Source organism: Excalfactoria chinensis, chromosome 1 (genome assembly GCF_039878825.1).
Source record: "Excalfactoria chinensis isolate bCotChi1 chromosome 1, bCotChi1.hap2, whole genome shotgun sequence".
Classification (NCBI taxonomy): domain Eukaryota; kingdom Metazoa; phylum Chordata; class Aves; order Galliformes; family Phasianidae; genus Excalfactoria; species Excalfactoria chinensis.
The window spans coordinates 3,530,324-3,553,315 of NC_092825.1; the positions used below are offsets into that span (position 1 = coordinate 3,530,324).

At 44.0% G+C, this 22,992-nt stretch overlaps 1 protein-coding gene across 1 annotated transcript in view; it reads right to left on the reverse strand.

Moving 5' to 3' along the window:
• Window positions 1-11,741, reverse strand: part of SFMBT2 (Scm like with four mbt domains 2) — a 107,866-nt gene extending 96,125 nt beyond the window's left edge. The window contains exons 1-2 of the mRNA XM_072334370.1: window positions 11,642-11,741; window positions 593-761 (exon numbers count right to left, since the gene is read on the reverse strand). Of these exons, the coding sequence (XP_072190471.1) occupies window positions 593-698 (106 nt within the window). The 5' untranslated portion in view covers window positions 699-761; window positions 11,642-11,741. The remainder of the gene's footprint in view (window positions 1-592; window positions 762-11,641) is intronic.
• Between the last annotated feature and the right edge of the window lie 11,251 nt (window positions 11,742-22,992).

Genomic DNA, 22,992 nt, shown 5'->3' on the forward strand with positions numbered 1-22,992 from the left:
AGTTACTGAGCCAGTTTTACCCAGCAAATCCTTACCTTTCAGTGCCCATCTCAGAGCACTGCAGATGTCCAGTCATACTCATGTGCATAAGGACAACATGCAACCAGCTCTCTGCTGGCTGGGATAACATTTGTGGTGCCCTCTCGTTTGGAATAATAACAAAAATAATAATAATAATAATCTGAAGGAACAAAGATAAAGGTCAAAACAAAGGAAAAATACTGTAATTTCTGAATATTCCTTTCATTAATCTAAAGAGTAAAATAAAATAAAGAGTGTGTGGGCAGACAGGAAGATAACAATATGATGTCCTGGGGAAGGTTTTCAACTGCTTTTCATTTAAAGTAGCTACTATGTACCGTAGAAAAGCTCCAAAGAAAAGTCAAAATTTCCCCAACTCATCAATCATGGATCCACCGGAGCACTCCACAATATGGGACATACAGCCTTTTCCAAAACACAAGACTCAAAAAATAGCCATCAATCTATGCAACTCTAATGCCATCCAGTAAACAGCTGCCAGCTTCCCTAAAGCAGTCATCTGGAAGGCTGTGACCATGTAGGAAACCTGCAAGAGCAAAGGTGAGCTCACCTGAATCAAATTGCTCCCCATCGCCATTGGCCAGGCCCTGCCCCTTCTCTGGGGATAGATGCTGGCTCTCTTGCATGGTAGTGATGAAGGATGCTCTTGTGTCCATGGTCCAGAGAAAAGAGTCCTTCCTTTCCTAATTCATCCTGTAGCAGAGTTCCTATGGCACAAACTAAATGAAAAAGAAACAGTGAGTGATTTGTTGTACTTACACCAACACTCAGCCACACCAAATAGATTTCATGTTATAATATTTCATCACAGCTTTTCAATCTCGCTCTCCTTTCCAAAGTGAAGCCGCTGCTGGAAGAAAGACCACAACAGAGGATATCGCCTCTAAGTGGCAACAGTATCATAAGAGATCACATATCATATCAGTATTATTTCACACTGCATTGTATCACAATAACAACAACAGAGAGATAGCAATAACATCCACGATATTCAACACAAAGGATTCACATCCAGAAGTTCAGACCAGAGCCCCATGTTGCCAGATGAGAGATGAGGACAAGCTGATAAAGACATGCAATCCTTGACAGAAAAAGGCATCCTAGAAAGGCCAACTCAGTCACCTTCCCAACTCCAGCCTTCAACTTCCAACACAGCTCATGCAGAGATATCTATCAAAATACTTCATTTCAGAAATATTCTCCAGGTTCCTAAAGGAGAATACTTGGGAGAGACTGGGAAAACCTCTAGAAAATAAAGTTAAGCATTTATAACGCAGATGCTGAAATAAAACAGTGCTGGCTGCAACCGCTTTTTGAAGGCAAATTTAAGGGAACTGCACCATTTAGTGCCATCTAGGGTAGAAAATACTAACTTAGGTGTAGATCAGGTTGTGATGGCAGAGGAGGTTCTTCTGTTTTAACACTGTTTTAAAAACAGCATAATAAAACCACAAAATAAAAATATGTGAGAAAGGGAATATAAGACCGACAAGATCCTGAATCAGATACGAGATCGAGAAACGTATTTCTAGTAAGAGTAAGCCATCAAACAAACAATACCCAGAGATACACATCTGAAAGTGGATTAAAACTGAAAAGAATGAACTTTTCAGTAAAACTCACTAAGATGAGGATGAATTACAAGGTGTCAAGGGAGGACTGGAAAAGAGAAACTAAGAGCTGAGGTTATGGGCACAGAGGGAACCAGCTAGTCATACAAGATATGCTGCAGTGAAGACAGATGGTGAGGAAGGCGTGTGTCCAGAACGTAAGATACAGAGGTCTGGTCCTGCTTATTAGTGGGTGCCTCCAAGACTCAGATGACAGAGAGGACTATGCTGGCAGCACCAACACCAAATGCTCTACAAGAAGCATGATGAAAAGTAGGAAAGAAGCTTACTGCCAGACTCCATGCAAAGCAGAAGGCAATGTGGTTTTTTTTCAACTTTTACTACTCAAGAAGACATTCAGGAAGACCAAATACAGCGGTCACAAAATAGAAAGAGGGAGAGTGCTCTGTCATAGACTTTTAACTGATAACATATGTACCACTCATCCTCAGTGTATATTAACTTTCAATTAACTATGAAAACTAGAAGCAATCCGTCTATTGTAAGTCGAAAAAACGCTTATGTTTCAGTAGAGAAGACTTCAATAAACATCATTAATAATAAATTGGTTAAGTATCAGGATTTTATGTCACGCTTCTTAAGTGTGAGAGGAACAGAATCGTCAGCTGAAGCTACATTTTGGGTAGTTTCAGCTGTTTTCATTTCTGTCTAGGACCAAACAGCAATGAATGGTAATCTGGGTCTACTGAAAAAGAATTTTAAAGGACAGAAAGAAATCAATTTAAGCACAACAATCTATCATTTTAAACAAAACTCAGGGGCACCAATACAAATACTGAAACACAAGCTACTTGGTATCTTAGTTAAACCTTGTAATGTTCCCACAACGCTGACTGGGTAAAGTCACGAACAGATAGAAAGCTGAAGATGCCCATTCAAACAATGATAGTACTCGCCATTTCTCATGCAGCTAAACCCCAGATCTACCACCAGATTCACAAGAATGGCCCATTCCCCCGAGACTGGGAATTGCTTATCAGAAAAGGGAAACAGATGGGAAAATCAGAAGGAAGCTGCCCAAGTGGTTACCACTTAGAAGAGATCGATCCTCTACAGCCACGTCTGGGACCAAGCTCAAGTCCACTTAGACTGAAAGGGAGAAAAGCACCACCTGCAGACTGTAGTGGGCTGAGGGTCGGCCTCTTCTCTCATATAACTAGTGACTGAATTAGAGGGAATGGCCTCAAGTTGCCTCAGTGAGATTCAGGCTGGATGTTAGGAAATACTACTCCTCTAAAAGCGTGGTCAGGAGCTGGAATGGGCTGCCCAGGGAGGTGGTGGAGTCACCAACCATGGAGGTGTTCAAGGAACGTTTAGATGTTGTGTTGAGGGACGTGGTTTAGTGAGAGCTATTGGTGACAGGTGGATGGTTGGACTGGGTGGTCATGTAGATCTTTTTCAACTTTGGTGATTCTATGGCCTCAGGTTTGCTATTTCAGCTATGGGCAACTCTGTTTTGAGCTACATATCTTCTTATATTAGGAGTATCTACTTCACGTGGTAGGAAAGCATTTATGTATCTTCCCAATACGATGCGACAAGAAAACAAAACTCCTATGCAAACATGAGCTTCCAGATAACTGAGCCTCCTGTTGATACAACTAACTAACATAAGAAGAGAAAAACTAATACCCTATTAATTGCTGCTAATTAACACTTCAAACGAAGTCTCCAGCCATATTGTTAACAGCAGCATGCTGACTGGCCTGCATCAACAACACTAAAGAAGCAACATACAGTGCCATGCCCTCATTTCTGCATGTCTGAAAGAAACGTGCATCTCAAATTAAGGACCACAAGCCACGTGGCCAGCCTGTCAACCAGGGAATGTGAAAAAAACCAGCAAAAAATACTGAAGGTGACACTACATTGAGCAGCAACAAAAATAAATGGGTTATGAAATGCAACTGAAAGAGAGAGGGAAAAATCCCCTGCTTTCAGATCCCTTGTTCATTTGGTGGTTCAAACCGGTCTGATGCTTCCCCCACACAGCTCCCATTCCCCTGGTACTTAATTCACATCCAGACTTTTAATTCACAGTCGGAAAAAGGCAGCCAATATAAAAAGAAGAATCTCTTTTATTTGCTTCTTCCCACAGCTGTCAGTCTTAGCTGCATCATTATCTCAAACACGTTGCCCTGTCATCTCTACCAATATTGGCTCTTTGAGTAACTGCCTGCGTTGGCATTGTCACGCCATTCTACACTTCTCATCTCCTGTACATTCCTCCCTCTTCTTCCTTCCTTTGGAATAAGCCCCTGCAGGGAGAGATACCCCATGCACACACAAATCCAGCACCCCAGGGTTGTCTATCCCCTGGCATGACTCCTTAAAAACTGAACTTCTTCCAAAACAAGGTTAATTAATGGGGACTGACATACTAAAAAGGCAGGCTATCAGAACAGAGGATGCAAGAAAAGATCCTATATCCTTGAAATTCCCTACCTGGATAATTTCTGTGCATCGATTATGTCAGTGTACTGTGGAGGCCCAAATGGTGGAAAAGTAAAATACCACTGTTTTCCCAAGGATATGGCTCCTGCCTCCAATATTGAGTAACACTGGCTTCACCCCTAGGTACATCCAGATGTAGGAACCTGCATTTCTTTTCCCATTCAAGCTGGAAGTGGAATATAGGTCCAAAATAATTGCTACTGAATGACCTCTCAAAGCTAAGCACCACCACGTGTCACTTTAGAGTCTTTAACAGAGTCCGTTGTGATAGGACAAGGAGAAATAGTTTCAAACTAATACTGGAGATTTAGATTGGATATAAGGAAGATGTTTTTCTGTAACAGGGCAACGAAGAATGGAACAGGTTGTTCAAAGAGATGGTAGGTGCCCAATTCCTGGGGACACTGAAAGTCAAGCTGGATGGGGCTCTGCGTAAACTGATCAAGCTGTAGGTGTTCCTGTTCACTGCAGGGGGGCTGGACTAGATGACCTTTAATTCTACATAGAATTCTACAATTCTATGATTTCATGCAGCCTTCAAGCTTTCTGCAAGCTAAGAGTGAAAAATCCACTGCAAAGCAATCAAGAAAACTAGATTGAATAAGAACTTAGACCAGACCATACATCAGAAAACTGCAGCATTTGGTGCTGAACTTCTCAGTTCAGGCACTTCAAAACTCATCTTGAATTAGGCTCTCCCCACTAAGGTGACCCATCTTCTCACCCACAGGACACAACACACAATCAGTCATCACTGAACAGTCAAAGCATACAGGAATCAAGTTGATCTCCTGCCCTAAAAGATTATTCTCCAGAGCATCACTTTCCTCTTTAGGATTCAATCCTCGTTAGGTGCTCATTTGAATACTTCTGTGGCCCTTCTGGTTGCCTTCATTGCCTTTAGCAGGGAGATATGCACATCCCAGCCCCAGCAAATGCTGAACTCCCAGTAACCCCACTGCAAATCACAACACACAACCTCCACTTTTTACAACTCAGGTCAGTCAACAACATTTTCTCTCAGGTCTGAAAGTCCGAATCTCCAGTCTTTGCTTTATACAATGCAGGTGACCTTTTTCAGTGCTCTAAGAACATCGCCAAAAGCACGTAGGCAACACAAGGCAGTTAATTCAGTCTTCAGCTTCCCCAAAAACCTAGCTGACATGCAATGCTGCCCATCACCCAACTCATTTAACATGAGGATGCTCAGGACTAAAGCCGCGGCAGAGAAGAAAGGCTGCTCCTTCAGGCAGAGGTTCCTAAATAAAACCACACTTCATGAAGGATGGATAGTGGCAGCCTGCCACAATATTTACACCCCCTGAGCATCTGCACAATGCAAACGGAGGCTCGTTCAGAAAGGCTATTGAACACATCAAGGAACAGCTTTCACCTCCTAGAGAAAGAGCCTGTCTTCCTTCTCAGACAAAGTACCAGTTGGAATCCTTTTAAGGATCACTTCTTCCCAATTCCTGTCCCTTCACTTATTTGAGGGGTTCCCTCACCAACTATTCTCACTTATATGAAGTGACAGTTTCTCCTTCATACCAAATACCCCACAGCATTTTATCAGGAGCAACAGTTGAAAAGAGAATGAAAATAATCTGTTTTCCACATTTTATTTTTTTGGTAGATAGAATAGGAAGATTTGGATTTAAACTGCAGGAGGGTACAAGGGATTTGGGTACAAGGAAGCAAATCACTAATAATGAATCCAATGAATGCAAGACGGGCACAAAACATCCCTGTCTGGAGGGGTCAGGATGATGACCTGTCCAGAAGAACATCCCAATAGAGCTAATCCCTGCCCCTGGGTAAGAGATGGTCTGAACAAGCCCTGTAGGTCCCTTGCAGTCCTGCTCCAGCCACTCAATAGGGCCCATCCTTCTGCTCCTGAGGTTGAGCACATTTCTTTACAGCTGCATCATTTGTGTAGTGCCAGAGAAAATAAATAACTCTGGAGGAAAAACAAGCTAAAAGCAGAGAACAGAACCATCAGAGGGTCTAATCAGCCATCCTGAAGGGGGAAAAAAAGGATGGGAACTAAACTTGGAAGAGACCTGGTGCAAAGTCAGACGTGTTCAAGACAAAGGGAGATGTGGCACTGTGAGCCATGGTTTAATGGGCACAGTGGGGATGAGTTGATGGTTGGACTAGATGATCTTAAGTCATCTTTCCCAACCTTAATGATTCTGTGCTTGTGTGAAAAGGGATTACGTGAGGAGGTGACTGCCCTCTGTAACTCAGCAGGTCACTGCACTCCTTCCTGCTTGCCCTGGTGCCAAACGCCTCACACTATCAAGCCAACAGAGACAGACCTGTTTCTCAAAGCAATTTTCTCATCCTCTCCACCCGGCACACCACAGAGTCCAGGATACACAGGAAGATAAATGGCAGCGAGATAAGGCAACAGAAAGTAAAATAAACCTAATTAGAGCAAGTAAGTTGTTTACAGTGAAAAGCCCCACAGTATCAGGCAAGAATGAAAGGGGAAAAAAAGATGACAGGCAAACACACAAATGTCTGGCTTGGGTACTCACACCACTCTTAGCTGCCCTACACTAAAATGCAGCCTAAAAATACAGAGAAGACTTAAAGCAAACCCCTGCCATGGACTTCACTGAAGACTAGACCAAACCTATAAAATTATCATTAGAGTAGGAAAAGTCTACTCAGATCATCCAGTCTAACCATTAAACCATCCCTACACTACACCCATCAAAACACATCCCTCAGCATTACATCTACCCATCATCTTGAACACCTCCAGGGACACTGACTTCACCACTTCTCTAGGCTGCCTATGCCAGTGCCTCACCAGTCTTCCTGAGATGGAACTATTCCATGTTAGACTCTGGTGGGGAGCATCCCAACTTCAGGTGTTGACAACAGGATCTGTCTTCAAACCATCCCCCTGCACTGCCACCAACACCAGGAAGCCTTTTAGATGGGCAACTTGAATGCTAACAGATGTCTATCATGCCAACATTTCTCATTTGACACCACCCAGATCTTCACAGCAGGATGGATCAGCCAAGTCTGAAGTTCATTAAGTTATGAACTTAATTTAGGGCCCAACTCAAATCTCCCACCAGCCCAAACTCCCATCACTGAGGGCAGTGAGTTACACTGCGGTGCCACACAGCAGCCAGAGCCATCTTCCAAAGAAAACTGTGACACAAACTGGAATCCAAGAAACATCCGCCATCTGACTCCAACAATTCATAGGAAAAAAATGACATTCTAGGTCTGACCCTGCTTAGTCCATTCACACCACTGAGCTGATCAGTGCTTGGGTTTGGTCCTACAGGTGTTTATGCCCTTCTCAGAGCTCAACATCCAGAAAGAAGCTTCAACAGCTGGAAGGATGTGCCAAAAAATAAGCTGCAGCCCTCACAGACATCTCCTGCCACCCCCTTCCCTACCCCAGGGCATGGGAGGGCAGCCAGCAGCCCCTGCCAAAATCTATCCAGAATCAAATTCCACCACATGTTATAACCAAGAGTCCTGCAAGTCACACTTACAGGGCTAACTGCAGCCCTCTTCTCTAAGAAAAGAGAAATAAACACAAACCTTTCCCATGTTTTTTTTTTATTCAAACTGGATCTCAGGACTTTGCCCGAGCAATAAGAAGTTCCTTGCGGTAGCTGCCCGGCGATGTTAAGAAAGGCAAGAATCATGAATGCAAGAAAAAATAGCATGGATTCTGCACATGGCTTTTTTTTTTTTTTAAGCTTCACACCTACTCAGAACAATCTCTTGATCAGTTGTCAAGAACCGCTTCGTTCGGGGATTTTTAGATGCCTTTTTAGTACTATTTCGTTTTAGAACAAACGCTTCTGATTCATAAAAGAAGAGTAACTGCGAACACGCTCTCCAAACCTCCTCTAGAACGCTTTGTTTGCAAGTGGCCGGTCTCAAAATAAACCTTTTTGTGAGTTTTTTAAATGTCAGAGAGTTTTCTGCTCACATCACTTCAACCCCCTGCACCGCAACCCAACTGTCCACATGCTCAGTAACCAAAGACTCCAACATCTCCATCACCTTCAGGTCACCTGAAATGCAGCCCCCCCCTGGTTTCCATGCCATTTTCTCACAGAGTGGGCAGATGTGGCACTGAGGGCCATGGTTTAGTAGGTATGGTGGTAATGGGTTGATGGCTGGACTAGATGATCCTTGCGGTCTTTTCCAACCTTAATGGTCCTATGATTCTCTGTGCAGCTTTAGAAACGCACTTCTAGCTCCTTCTATACATTTTGGCTACATGCCTCAATTCCTGGTGCTTTCTCAAATCCTTTCCTTCATCACTTGGACACAAGCAGGCAGCAGCCAAATCCTACAGCCACCACCACCACCTGAGATCCCCCTCTACCCACATCAATATGAATTTAGCCAGCAAAAAGACCCCTGAAGAAACAAGACAGCACCTTCTCTGCCATCAGGGTACCACCACACTCTCCTACTGTGCTAGCATCTTGATGGCTGCAAACAGGCCTGATAAAGTGATCAGAAGCACACTTGGTGCGGCACAAGCCACAGTGGGGAGAAGTACCCATAGACTAAACAGTTGGCACTTGCAATGTTTATTCTACGTGTAGTAATACAAGCATAAAGTTTTAATAAATGTTTCATTAAAACATCAGCTGTCTGTCCAGCCAATTATCACTCATAATCACAGCTACATACTGCCTTCTACAGATGGCCTTACAGCTGTGTGTTACACTCCACCTCTGCAGAATCCTTTAGAACATCTGTTGAATATCTGTGTTTTCTCAATACATAAATGGAACCACACCAGCTTGCTTATAATGCATCTACTATTCTGCCCCCCTAAAAATCAGTGAAGATGTATTTCCTTGTGGCTTACAATCTACTAGTTGCCTGATGGCTCTTTGCTGTATCTATTTAAATAGCTTTTAGATTTTCTCTTAGTAACAGATTACGCTGAGCCTCCATCTTATCAGAGTAGTTATCGGGATCTAATCCCTTATAAGCACTGAAGTTATTAGAGTTGCGAGACTATTTTCCTTCCTCCCATAAATAATCTGTGGTAGAGAAAAAAGAAAGAGGAAGTAAAAAGGTGGGGGGGGGGGGGGGAAGCCATTTGCATCTTTGCTCCCCCGATCTGTGATCCTAAATGCAAGAAGCAAACCTGCCTTACCCACTGCCCTGGCAAGGAGCTGAGGATAGGGGTTGCACACCAACGTGGACGGGGCGCAGACTGCACCACCACAGCAACTCTATGCAAAGCAAAGCGTCCCCATCAGAAAGTGCAGTTTGCAAAGGGAAACACCATTTTAAGCTGCTTTTTTCCTTTGTTTTTTGTTTGTTTGTTTGTTTTTTCCAGTTATACACAGAATCCTTCAATGCAAATTAAAAACACACAAAAAAAAAAGAGGTGGTGAGGGGAGGGGGGGATGGCAGAATGCAGCAATAGCTCAGGTAGAGATGAATCACCTCACCCAAAAAGCGGTGCTTATGAGGATGGGGAGATGCAGGGAAGATGAAGGACCTGCTTCCAGTTTTGCAGTGGTTCCATCCCTTCCCACTTCACAGAAAATCCCACCACTCCACCACAGCTCCTGGATTTTGCAACCACAGCCCCACAGCCTTCCAGAGGGGGGAAACAGGATAGGGAGATGGAGTAAAGCCCTGTGGAAAGGCAAAACCTCAATGTGCACGATAAGGTGGACAAACACCACCTCTACTCTCCAGCACAGTGAGTTTCTGGAGAGCATCCCAAAAGGTGCAAGGGTATCTTTCCTTCCTGGGTCTTCCCTGTTCCTCCACCCCTTCCCAGACACTGGGATGCTGAAGCTTCCCATCACCTCCCACGGCTGCAAAACATCGATGTTCCAAAGTTAACATCTCTCAACGACGAAAAAGCAATCCCTGAGCAGCAGTAAAACATCCCCTGCACTGGAATAAGGAAGTTTCTCTTGAGACAGCCTCACTCCTCCACTCCCCTGAAGAATGCATTTGCAAAAAGGCAGCGGGAAGGGCACAAACAACTCCTTGCAAACTCCTCACCAACTCTCATTTCGCTTTGCAAAAGCTGCGATTCCGCCTCCCCTCCATCACTGCGGGCTTTTTTAGGGTCTTTCTGCAGAAGAGCTGCTCGCTGCAACACTTACTTGTCAGCCCAAATTTCAGCGCACAGCAATTTCAGAGCATTTTTGCTCAGCAACAGAGGGGGGGGGGGGGGGGAAAGAAGCACATCCCCGTTGATTGTCGAGGAAAGGTTTGACAGCTCCAACAGGACATCTCATCCCACGACACATCTACCGCTAATGCAAAATAAATCATCGCTATGTCTCTCGGCATTTCTTTCCCCCCCCAGCCCCCGCTCCCTCCTCCTTTTTCATGGCACGTCTGCAATTTTGGCATCCCAAAGCAAACCGGCCACGCTCCGAAGTCTGCGTTCTCCTCGTGCTTTCCTCCCAGCACACACAAACCCCTGCACTTTTCCCACCTCTAAAGTCCTGCATTGGGGGGGGGGGGGGGGGGGAACCCCGAGGACGGAGCCCATCCCTCTCCCTCCGCATTTAATTCCCCAGCGCACCTCTCCGAGCAACAAAAGAGAGTTGAACCAAACGTGCGGCGCCTCGCTTCCCTCCTTACCCCCCCCCCAAAAAAAAATGTTTATTTCCATCTTTTAAAAGACACCTTAATCCGCCATGTTGAGCCGACAAGCTTTATAAATATTCATTTACCGCAGTTCGGGAGCGCTACGGGAAATATGTAGCGATCAGGGGCTGCACGTTTTGGCACAGCCGATTGCTTTCTTTTCTTTCTTTTCTTTTTTCCTCCCCGCTATTTGCGGCAGCTCGGCTTTCCTCCCCCCACTTCTTTGGCAGATTCAGAAGAAAGCCACTCGCACACCCAAAATAACTCTTTTCCGAGGCATGCAATCGTCAGCCTAGTGAACGCGAAAGGAGGTCGCGTGAGAACGTAGCGAGGGAAGCACCACCACGAAGACAGATGGGAGTTTAAAAAGGGAAAAGAAAACGAGAGAAAAAGAGAAAAATTTAAAAAAATAAAAAAATAAAAAAGGGAAAAAAAAAAGAAAAGAAGGAAGAGAAAGAACTGAGCGCATCTACAGCACGACAGGAAAAGATAATAAGAAAGAAAGAAAGAAAGCTCCGCACGCCCGCAGTGAATCGCAACTCGAGGTGCCGCCGAAGGACGGCGGGGAGCGGCAGCCGCAGCCCCGAGCGCAGGTACCGAGCGGCACTGCCGGGCTGCGCCCCATCAGCCCCGCAAACACTTCACAACAACTCACTCCACCGAGAGCAAAAACCCCCACGCCCCGCTGCCATCTCCGCTTTTCCTTCTTCTTAAAAAAAAGCAAACAAAAAATTAAAGAGGTTTATTAAAACAAACCTTGGAAAAGAAGAAGCGACCCCCCACCACGACCCTCCCCCCCACCAAAAAAAAAAACAACAATAATAATAATAAATAAAGAGCAATGCCAGCAGAGAGACTGCAAAGGAGCTGCAGGGTGCGGCGCTTACCTGAATAAGTTTATGGGGTTTTTTATTTAGTTATCTATTTTCCGCTGCGCGGAGCCGACCCGTCCCTCCGCCCGCACCCGCGGCAGACTCATTCCAATATGGCATCCGCGCAGTGCGCATGCCTGCCGCTTTTTTTAGGGCTTTTTTTTTTTTTTTTCCTCTTTTTTTTTTTTTTTTTTAAGCAGCCAACTCCTCCGTTGACCTTTTTCAACAGTTTCCCGAAATATAGAGAAAATAATATAGAATTTAATAAGAAACCCGCTCACCCTCCCCTCCCCTTATGGCACACTCAGCATCAGCCGCGGTGCCGCCGGGGAGGCTGTGCGGGGAGGCGCGCAGCGCGGTCTCTCCGTGCGCGCAATTTTGAGCGAGAAAATGCCTCAAAGCCATCGCGGAGCCGCCAGCGAAGTGAGATATTTGCTCTGATTTTTCCCTCCCCTCGATCTTTTCGCTTGGGTTTGGTGGTTGATTTTGCGTAGTAAAGAAACTTTCGGGGAGGATGGGGGTACAGAGATAAGGGGAAAAGCACCGCGGCTCCTCCAGTCCCTATCCTGGCACCCCTTGGCTCCCGTATTGCCGTATTATCTGTTTATTCCCCATTGTCGGAAAGAAAAAATAAGGCACGAAACATCACCAGAGCTGACGAGGAACAAGACAAGATGCGAAATCAACTGGTGCGTACCCTCCCAGCGCGCAGCACACGCACAACTTTCCAGCTATCGTTTGCATCTTAGATCATTCTCTTTCATTTTTCCTTTAGTGGCAGCAGGGGATGTAGGCAGAATCGCGACGTGCGGATGTGCTGGTGAGGGGCTGTTCGCGCGTTCAGCCACACTGCGGATTTTTTCAGGATTTGGGTGGTTTTTTTTGTCCTTTTCTTTCTTTCAAGCTGCCGAAATTATCCCCGACGCAGCGCTGGAAACCGCCCCGTGCGCCTCGCACCGATTGGTTCCGCTTCCCTGTGGGGTGCTTGAAAAATACCCAGGGGGAATGAAAACCCCCCTTCTGCACCCGGGGTTATTTGGGATGCCCCAATTGGTGATACCCGGACAGCTCTAGAGCTTCCCCTACACAAGTTTGCACAGCAACAAATGTGTTTTGCAGGAATTTTGCTACCTGCCTTGCAGCCCAGCCCAACAGCTGAGCAATGCTCATTTGCTGGGGATTTTTGGACTCTTTGTAACCCTTTTTCCTGCAGCGTTCCTGATGGGGCTGAGGATGCAGGACATCTTTGGAGCATTCCCTGGGATCAGTGCACACATTCAGCAGGAGAACAGAAGGAAGGTTTCCTTGCTTCTGGGCTTTGTTCTTGCTGCAGGGAGGGTTTTTTGACACCTGGGGACGTGTCAGAGCAGTAGCAGTGACTTAGAATCATAGAATCACAGAATCATAGAATGGCCTGGGTTGAAAAGAACCACAGTGATCATCCAGTTTCAACTCGCCTGCTGTGTGCAGGGTTGCCAACCACCAGACCAGGCTGCCCAGAGTCACATCCAGCCTGGCCTTGAACACCTGCAGGGTTGGGGCATCCACATTTCTCAGTTAACCCCAACTCTCCTCTGTCCCGTTGTCACCATCATCCTTTCATTGATCCTTGCCTAGAATTCAGTGCTGAGCCTCCCTATCCCCTTTCTCTTCCATCAACCCATCTCCTTTCCCTTCCACTATTCCATGCCTGTTTTTCTCACACCTCTCATAGGTACATCAGTGCACCATGGTGTGTTTGTGCCTCAAAACAAGTCAGGCAATAGAGATGAAGGGGATACATTCACAGAGAAAAGAACAAATGCTTCAGACTGTGCGTTAATTTACCACCTTCTTGCTGTTTGTGGTCCATCTCCAGAAGGTCATGGTTTGTCTCCTCTGGCTCCATCAGAGTTGCTGTGAAACAAACACTTCAAGCAATTCATGTTTTTTCAGGCTTACAGGTTGGATGGAATTTCAGAGTAGAAAGGAAATGCTGTCAGATCTTCAAGATAAGACGAAAACTCCAACAGATGCCAGGAAAGCACTGAAGTCCTATTTCTCCTGATAGAAAAGATGGAAGGGGTTGACATTTTCAGCATGGTGACATTTCATAGTTTCAGCATATTTTTGAGTGGAAGATGCCCTGCAAACATGATACCTGTTCTTGCTCCTTTTAACCTGCTCTAAATTAGGTTACCCTGAGGCTTCTTTCACTGCGGCATAGTTCAGTGTGGCTAAGGCCGTGGCATGTTCTGACACTGCAGCCATCCAAGCCAGGGACACATCATAAGTTCTCACTGCATGATTATTTTTTTTCCAGCTCCCTTCCATTAGATGCATTTCTGCTTTATTCTCATCCCCATATAGAATCACAGAATCATCATAGAATCATTTGAGTTGGAAGGGACCCTTAAAGGTCATCTGGTTCATCTCCTCTACAATGAACAGGGACACCTCCAGCTACATCGGGTTGCTCAAAGCCCCATCCAGCCTGACCCTGCACGTCTCCTAGAAAGGAGCATCCACCACATCTCATTTACGGGTTCTTTTGTTCCTCTGATCTCTCTGGAGTTTCTTCCTCTCTCATGGCCCTCTCCTATTTTCACTCAGAGACCATTTCTGGGCATCTGACAGCATGTTTGGCCACGTACACAGAAATGTAGAAGAAAGTATTATCCTTGTGCAAAGAATTTATTATCTAAATTAGCTCGGTGGAAGGTGACTAAAATAAAATCGAGGCTGAGGGAGAAAATCCATTCAATTTTTTTTTTCTAAGTGGTTGTTTCTGTAAAACTTAAAGATACAAATGTCAGGTCTGATCTGTAGATGACTGTAACAGTTCCTGCTGGTGGCTGAGACGTTGGGTCTTGCTCATAGCTGGGAATACAAAATGGTTTAGTGGACATAAAAGACAGCAAAAGCTGAGTGATTACATTTTAGTTCTCCCTTTTAGAGCATTACTGGGGAAAAGAAACTACCCTGGGAAATACTGAGTTGTCCCAGCTTAGTACACCACGATTCTATGATAGTATCCCAAGATTTAAAATAGGTTTAATCCCTGGTGAAATATCACACCAAGCTTAGCTCCAGCTTTAGTCTCAGTAGCACTGTGTCCTCAGGGGTATATCTTCAACTATTAAGTTACATAAATTTTGCTGCTTTTGATGCTGCAGCATCACACCTGTTGGCAGCCACCTAACACCCAAACTTGTATTTCAAGTTGAGAAAAGAAGTTTCTCAATATTTTTTTGATTGATGTATTTAAGAAAAATGCTTTTATCTAAACAGGACTGGTAAAAGATTTACCTGAGCACCAAGCACTCAAGTTATGATTATCATCTAACTGCCCATTTCTGATCTTCACCTCCCAAGAACATTCACACTCCAAGCTGTCCATAGCTGAAGAAGTGAAATATGTACAACCCAGTGAAGTTCACAGTCTCATTGTTTTAGGAATCAGTGTTTTTTAAGCTCCAGAATAGGTTATCAACACACACACAAATGCATCCACTTCCCAATCTGGAATCTTTAGCAGGGTTAGGCTTTAGAGTTCAGGTGGGAATGCAAAGAGACTTCCCTACAAAAAGGGATGCAAGAACACGTGCATACAAATCTTATGGCATTAACACTCCCAGTTTCTCTCTTTGGGAATGGTAAGTGCCCTGGTACCACATAAAATAGCAAAACTCCAACTTTGGCAGTTCCGCTGTGATATACACCATCAGATGGGGCAGAGGTTATTTAATAGTAAACTACCTGGAGGAGTTTAGGGAGGTAGTGGACTGCTTTGGAATGCTGCCATTGAGTTGCAGTGAGGAGGGGCAAAGATGTGTAGCCCACAGTGATGAATTAATTGGGGATGATTAGCAATGTCAAACCTGATGGAGCTATTGGATTAGATGATCTTAGTGGTCTTTTTGAACCTTAATGATTCTAGGATTCTAGGAAGCGTGCACACTGCCCAGCAGGATCTTGGTGTCAAAGGAGATCCACATCCGTTCAGTCCATCCTCATCATCATGTGTACCTTCTGCCATAGACACCTCCTTCCTGCAGGATTGCTGCTGGGCTCATGATGGAGCAGCTCTCCACTGGGGGACTGGAACTGGATGATTCTTAATGTCTCTTCCAACTTAAGCCATTCTATTATTCTATGATTTCCTCCCCTCCATGCCTTCAGATTGAAGTTTTTCAGCATTCAACCCACCGTACACTCTATCTCTTCATAAGCAAAAGGCATCTCGAGGCTGCCACTTTGTGCCAGCTGATGCTAGTGTTGTGTCGGGGACAACTATGTCTTGCACACACCTTTGTCTCCATTTTATTCATTGGCTTCAATTCCAATCCCTGTCAGCTGGCACCGGGATGCTCTAAGCCTAGTTTCGCAGTGCCATCTTCTGGAGAATGATATCACATATCTACTGCATTTTGCAGACACCTTTTTCTCCTGATTTACCGCTGAATGTAGGGTGCTTTGAAGGAAATCCCTTCAGATCACCAAAGTTGGCAACACTGAGGAAGAGATTAGCATAGATGTGTTTAATCCAGAATTTAAACCTACTCTTCATGCTTCACAGCAAAAGTCTCAGGCAGGCACCATGAGCTACAGTGAGATTCCTGGCTTGGGATTCACAGTATGTTCTCCTCGGACTAGGGAAGAATGTGGTTTACATCTCCCATCGCTTTGCTCCACTTCATTGATAGCACCAGCCCTGTCCATGGTGGTTGCAAACCCACATATCTAGTCTCTACTTCAAAGCAAATGCAGTCTTCCTTGCAGCTTACTGGCCCAATTTAATTTGTTTTTGTATTGCTGGGTAGGGGCTGTGTCTGTTCAGCAGAGGAACAAAGACTGGTTTTAACGTCAACTGGAAATGCTGAGCCACTGCATCATGTCTGTAGCTCAAGAGTGCTTAGAAAATGTGCTGAACAACAGCTCTTCCACCTCAGCAGTAAATGAAAAGGAAGTGCATGTTATATACAATAAATCACAGCACTGAGGTTCAATACTGAGGCTCGTAGCTATGTCTTATTGATCATACTTGCACTGCAGAAGAGATCCACTCCCACACCAAGATCTTGCTCATTTGTACCACTTATAGCAGATTCATTATTTACTTTGATTATTTACATAGCAAGAAGACACCTCACAGCGTGTTTAACATCCAAGACGTGGTGCTGGTAAGTGATTCTGGGAAAACTGGGGCCAAATCTTCTGACTGACAAACACAACCAGGAGCTTATGGCCTATAAACAAAGCTAAATTCTACTTCACATCTGCATTTCTCATCATTGCTGTTGTACCCCAATGGGGATCAGAGCCTTTGCTGCAAGCTGAGTGCATTCTGTATCACAGTACATGGGTTGTCCTAGCTCTGTGTGCTCAGTTTTGGTACCAAAACAAGTTTATAAACTTAGCAGTTGTGGGTAGGTTCCCATGCATGGTATTTTTCCAGTGAGCACCTCCAGTTTTCAGCAAGCTGGATAAAACCTGGAGGAGAGAATGCAGCATTCAGAGCATTATATCTGAAATCACACTCAAGTGTAGCAAAAACCCATTTTACAGTTATACAGCTGATCTTCTCTTCTTTTTGGCCTATATTTGCTGCCACCCCCGAAAAAACACTGAAGGGGTGTGCGAGTGATGTTTTTGATCTACAACACTAAGTTGCAAATGATACATTTAGAAGCACCGCTCTGAAGCTGACTGCGAAGCTGGAGTGTCAATGGCTCTCACTGTTTTAACAGTTCCTTTTGTATTAAGGAGAAAGATTAAGTATAACATGCTGCTAATTGCACTTAAAGGCATCGGTTTCCACAGAAGGGTAAGTGTACATTGCATCCAGCTTAATCTCCATCTGCCCCTAAGAGCATAATTGATTTTTTATTTTAATTTGAAGAAGCTGACACTTCTATTTCTTCACTGCCAGGTTGCTAAGCACATTTAATAAGAATGCATACAAGTGGGAGAGTCTACAATATGCCATTAAAAGTAATAGGTAACATATTTAAGGTCATAATGAGCTTGGAACTAAGTACCTCAGTCCGGGAATTGGGAGGGAAGGTGTATGAATACTTTTCTTACTAAGGTTCTGTTGAGCAAGATATGGCTGCTGGTTAATAAATAAAGAAGGGATTTCTTGTGAAAGCTTTTCAAAGGGAGTTCCATCTCAAAAAGTATTTTCTGGTCTTTTTGACTAAGAGATGGTCTCGGTGTCTCCTTTTTTTCCATCTCATTACAGACTTCATAAATTTTCTTGAGATCCGTGGCTGAAAACCACCAGTGCTTTCCTTCTTCTTCATTCAAGCTCTGCAGTCACTTTCCCCCTGTTAGGCCCACATCTGCATCGACCAGTCCCTAAGATGAAGTTTAGGGAGAGAATGAGAGCTTCTTGCAGTGACATTTCTCAGTCCTGCTGTCTCTTTGGATAAGGACTTCCCTTTCTTGGTGCTCTGAGTTCTACGGACTGGTGGGGAATCAAACTATATGGATACAGCTTTGATGACAAACACAGTAGAGGACATTTACAGCAAGATCTCCAAAATCCCACCTTTTGTTATGATGATGATACTCTTGTCTCCTTTTTCAAACTCCTAATAAGTTTATCCAGGACACACTTAGTGATGTTACTCCACGCTTGAACACAGCAAACAATTTGGTCAAAACCTCAAAACTCCACTGTAGATACAACTTTATCCCCAAATTTAGACCAATGTAGGGCAATTCTGCCCCAAAGCCAAGGAATAGGACACAAGCAACTTCTGGCATCCATGCTTGCCCTGCTTTTCAGTGTGTTCAGCTGAAGTGAGAAATAAGCTACTTGCAAGGCTTATTCCCATCACTCTCTGATCAGCTACGCACCATAAATATTAATTCCCTCTCGGGTTTTCTTTTGGATTGAACCAACCATTTCCCTATGAGATGAAACCTGGTGAGTTCATGGGTCACTTGAAGGATTTCCCTTTGTAGGCTATAAATTCCTCTCCCTCTGCCCTTCACAGTCCTCTAAGTTTACTCCATCACAATCCACACCACAAGTGTCCTTAGAACACTCTGCCAGTACTCTATGGCAGGGATGTGCTACAAACACTCTGCATTTTCAGACTTTTTGTCCTAAAAAATAACTCTTTTCCTAGGGCCAGAGAGATGCCGTGTGAATCCCAGAGTGGAACACAGTAAAATACCAGTATCAAATTAGACATGACCAGCAGACCTGGGAAGAAGCCAGACGTAAGTTAAATGTACATGACTTCACCTGGAGGCTGGAGATCTTCCTTATATCAGATGACACTGAAGAGTATATACAGTGAAGATTTCACCAGCACTGGAGGTGTTTTGGGGGGTCATCTGTAAGAAAGGTGTACTACCAAAAGCATTGACATTTTAATATGACAAACTTCTTTTCCATCCTCACTTTTTGACCTCCTCTCATTATGGATATGAGGTACAGATGTGGAAGTCCTTTCAAGAAATAAAATAGGTTTTAGTCCTGTGAAAAGTTCTTTTTTTTCTCTAAAGGAACACATCTCTTTACACAAACATCTTCTCTATTCATGTTTGCATCTACAGTTGCATATTGTAAAACAAGAGGTTTTAGTCTGAGGAATCTTGCTCTTGGCTCCCATTTGGCTTTACAAGAAGTATACCTACAAACTTTACCAGGGTTTTTAATGATGTCTTTTAGCAAGGTTTCTCCAAGCATAATAATGTGATAAGCAGCAAGTTTCATAGATTTAGAACCAATGGAAAAAGGGGTTTTAAAAAGGGGGGGAGGGAGGGGGTATTAAAAAAGGGGCTAAAAAGCATGACCATCCCTAATTGCACTAGGAAAATATTCTGGACAGTAAGGCAGGGCAGACAGAGTGGGAGAGAGGTTGTTGGGGTGTTCAAGGCCAGGTTGGATGGGTTGAGATCCAGAGCTACCTGGTCTAGTACCTGATTTAGTGGCTGGCAATCCTGTCCACAACAGGAGACCTGGAGCTGGATGGTCTTTGAAGTCCCTTCCAACCAAGGTCATTCTATGAGCCGGTCATTCTGTACTGTCTGCATCCTTCTGAGTCTGGACAATTGACCTTTATGCTCTTCTGTTCCTATGAAATGACTATGGAAGGTTCAGGTTGGATAACATGTAGATATTCTTCACCAGAGGGTGGTAGGCACAGAACAGGCTCCTCGGGACAGCAGTCACAGCCCCAAGCTGCCATAGTTCAAGAAACCTCTGCATAATGCTCTCAGAGATAAGATTTGGATTTTGGCTGGTCTTTTGTGGAGACAGGATTTGGACTCATAAGTGATACTTGTGAGTCCATTCCAACTAGGGATATTCTATTATTCTATAATTCTATGACTTGTGCTCAGCCAAGCATCATGATGAGGTAGGTGAGCTATATCCATGGAGACACAGAGCAATCTGATCAACATGACAGCACAGGGAAGAAAGGTAGCTAATTAATTTGCTTTTCTACATGACAGGCTTTAAAATGAACATGATTTTTCAGCACAAACATTTAAAAAATCAATCCATAAGGAATTCTTTCTAGCTACAGATAGGACCCCACCTCCTGGCAGCTATTCCTCCAGTTGTTTCGGAACACTCTGCTAAAGCAAAAGACAGAATACGCTACGATGACTGGAAAGACATGCAAAGTCATTCAAAGGCGTTTGTGCAGCAAACTTGTAATTTTCAAAGGAGACAGAGCAAATTCATACCCAGTGGGAAAGGAGGAATATTTCCCTTGGACTGCTTGGAAAAATCTCAGAAAGGTGGCCTTTGTGAGGGCAAACCATACATTTACAGAACAGTTTCAAGAGAGGATTAGCATCAGCACTCAGAGGCTTAAGGCACAGAGAGGTGACATTGCCATGCGACTGCTCACAGCCCAATGAGTCATCATTAGGCCATTCTGCCTCCTCATTTTTCATTTCACCTGGTAGTTTTAATGCTAATCTTCTTAAATGCCTTTTTCTAGCTGGTAGCTGGAGGCTAGTTGTGTTCAAAAACCTCCACAGTTGTACAGTTGTTTACAGGGCTGCTTTAAGACACGACATATATTATGTATGAGGCTTTTGAACAACCAGCTGTACCAGAGACGATGGAGAACATGAAAGCAATACAGCAGTGTTCCTTCCTACAGCACTTTGTTAAGTGTGACAAGATAGGAGATCCAAACCAAATAACATAGTAGTAGGAAACTATTTTCCCAAGAGAATCCCAAAGAATGTAATGCTAGATATGATTTTTCAAATCACTGAAAGACTAAAGGTTCCTTAAAAGAAATCCAGAAAATGTTTTAGCTGATATTAATCTGTATGAATGAGGATATACTTAGATGTCTGCCTTTGACGTAGCAATCCCCATTGCAATCAGTGGAGAAATTCACTGTAGGGGAGTTGGCTGGAAGGATCATTCACTTCTGGGTATGTAGCAAATGTTATACATATGCTTGAGACTTCATAGCTTCAAAATCCAAGTATTCCGTGCCTCCATGCAAGGGAACCTCTTCCCTTGGACAAGACCACTCTTCAAATCCCTTGGTGTTGACCCTCAGGTGAGAAGCATCCTAATGTGAGAAACACAGAAAATGTGAGAAGTAAAAACTAAGAAGTCTTGGGAGCAGAAGTTCCTCCATAGGGTCATGACTCACATGATAAAATTAATGCCTGTATGTATCAGTTTTGCTGTATTGGATCTACACTGCTTTCTGTCTTCTTAAACCAAGCTCTAAATGTGTGTCCCTGGGGAGTTTTTCTCCAAGAAGAACCCAAAGGGATTATAAGAATTTCATGAGAAAGGCACATGGTGTAGTGAAAGCTTGGAGGAAAACCATTCTCCTGAAGAAGAACTGTTACATTAGTGGCACACGGTGGTTACCAAGAGCTAACATCCACTTTAAGTGGTATGAAGAGCCAGAGCGATTGAACAACAATAAGAAGAAAATGAGCAATAGATCAATTTTTACTGCATGCCACTAAGCAGACCTTGCTAGAAAAACATGTTTTAATACTGCCCAGTAAAAGGATGGATGGGAACAGACAGAAGCAAGGACAAGCACTCCCACATTTTCTGAAGAAATAAATTATTTTTAAAACTATTTTTGCCTTGGCCAATAGTCTTCTGATGAATAAAAAAGAAAACTGGAACATTTTCTTGTATGTTTAGCACAGATGCAGCAAGTGCTTTTTGTTTACAGAGAGGAAATTCCCGCTCATACGAGAGACTCATATGTCTCATGCCAGATGAATTTCATGGCAGCAGCATGAATGTCACTGCCTGGGAATGCAGTCTAAGCAACAAGCTAAAGGTAATTGCTCAGCATCTCTTTGCTGATTCCCAATAAGAATCCACCTGCAGTGCCTATGTGGTGAAGTTTTCTCTTGTGATGGCACAATATCTTCATGCTATAATCCATTGTGGTGCATTGCTATAGCATAGTCAGGATTTCCCATCTGAAATACCTATGGGGATAAAACACCTTATGAATGGCACTTAAATATATTATGAAATATTTATAGGCAGCTTCCCATGGGTGTGGATAAGCGTGCTCACTTAATCATATTTACTGAATGACACATTCAGGAAAGAAGACCTCATTTATCAACAACTTTCAGTTTCAATTATCCATGTGTCGGATGAGTTCCTAAATACTACAACCTTTGCACGGCTTCCCCAGGGATCAAACACAGGATCAGAAAATCAATACCTATTTATCATCAATAATCAGAGCCTGGTTCTTCTAAGTTAGCTGAATATTGGGGTTCCCTTTAGACAACATAGAGGATCTTTGTGTTCACTCCAGATGCTAAACTCAGGAGATGAAGAGACAAAATCTGGGAGAGCTTAGAAAACAAGCTTTGACATCAGTCAGCTTTTCAGAGCTGATTGAGAGCAGTATACCTGATGCCCTGGACCACACTCTTTGCCAGCTCTGTTCTCCCACACTGCTGGGAGTTGCACTCCCTGAAAACAGCCTTTGTACGTTGGGGTTTGGCCCATCAATTGGCCACCATCAATTCTGGCTCCAACCAGAGCACCTCAGAGCCATGGGGCTTCCACCAGCTGGTGGAACTGTGGGTGCAAACTTCCTCTCCTTGCACTGCTTCAAGTCTCACACCTTTCAAGTTTGCTGAGGTTGCTCTGAATGGCATCCCTTCCTTCCACTGAGTCAATAGCACCACTCGGCTTGGTGTCATCAGCAAACTTGCTGAGGGTGCACTCAATTCCATCATCAACGTCATTGACAAACATGTTTAAGAGCATCGGTCCCAAGACAGACTCCTGGGGGTCACCACTTATTACCAGACTCTACCTGGACAGAGAACCATTTATTACTGCCCTCTGTCTGCAGCCTTTCAGCCAATTCCTTATCTATCAGATGGTCCACCCA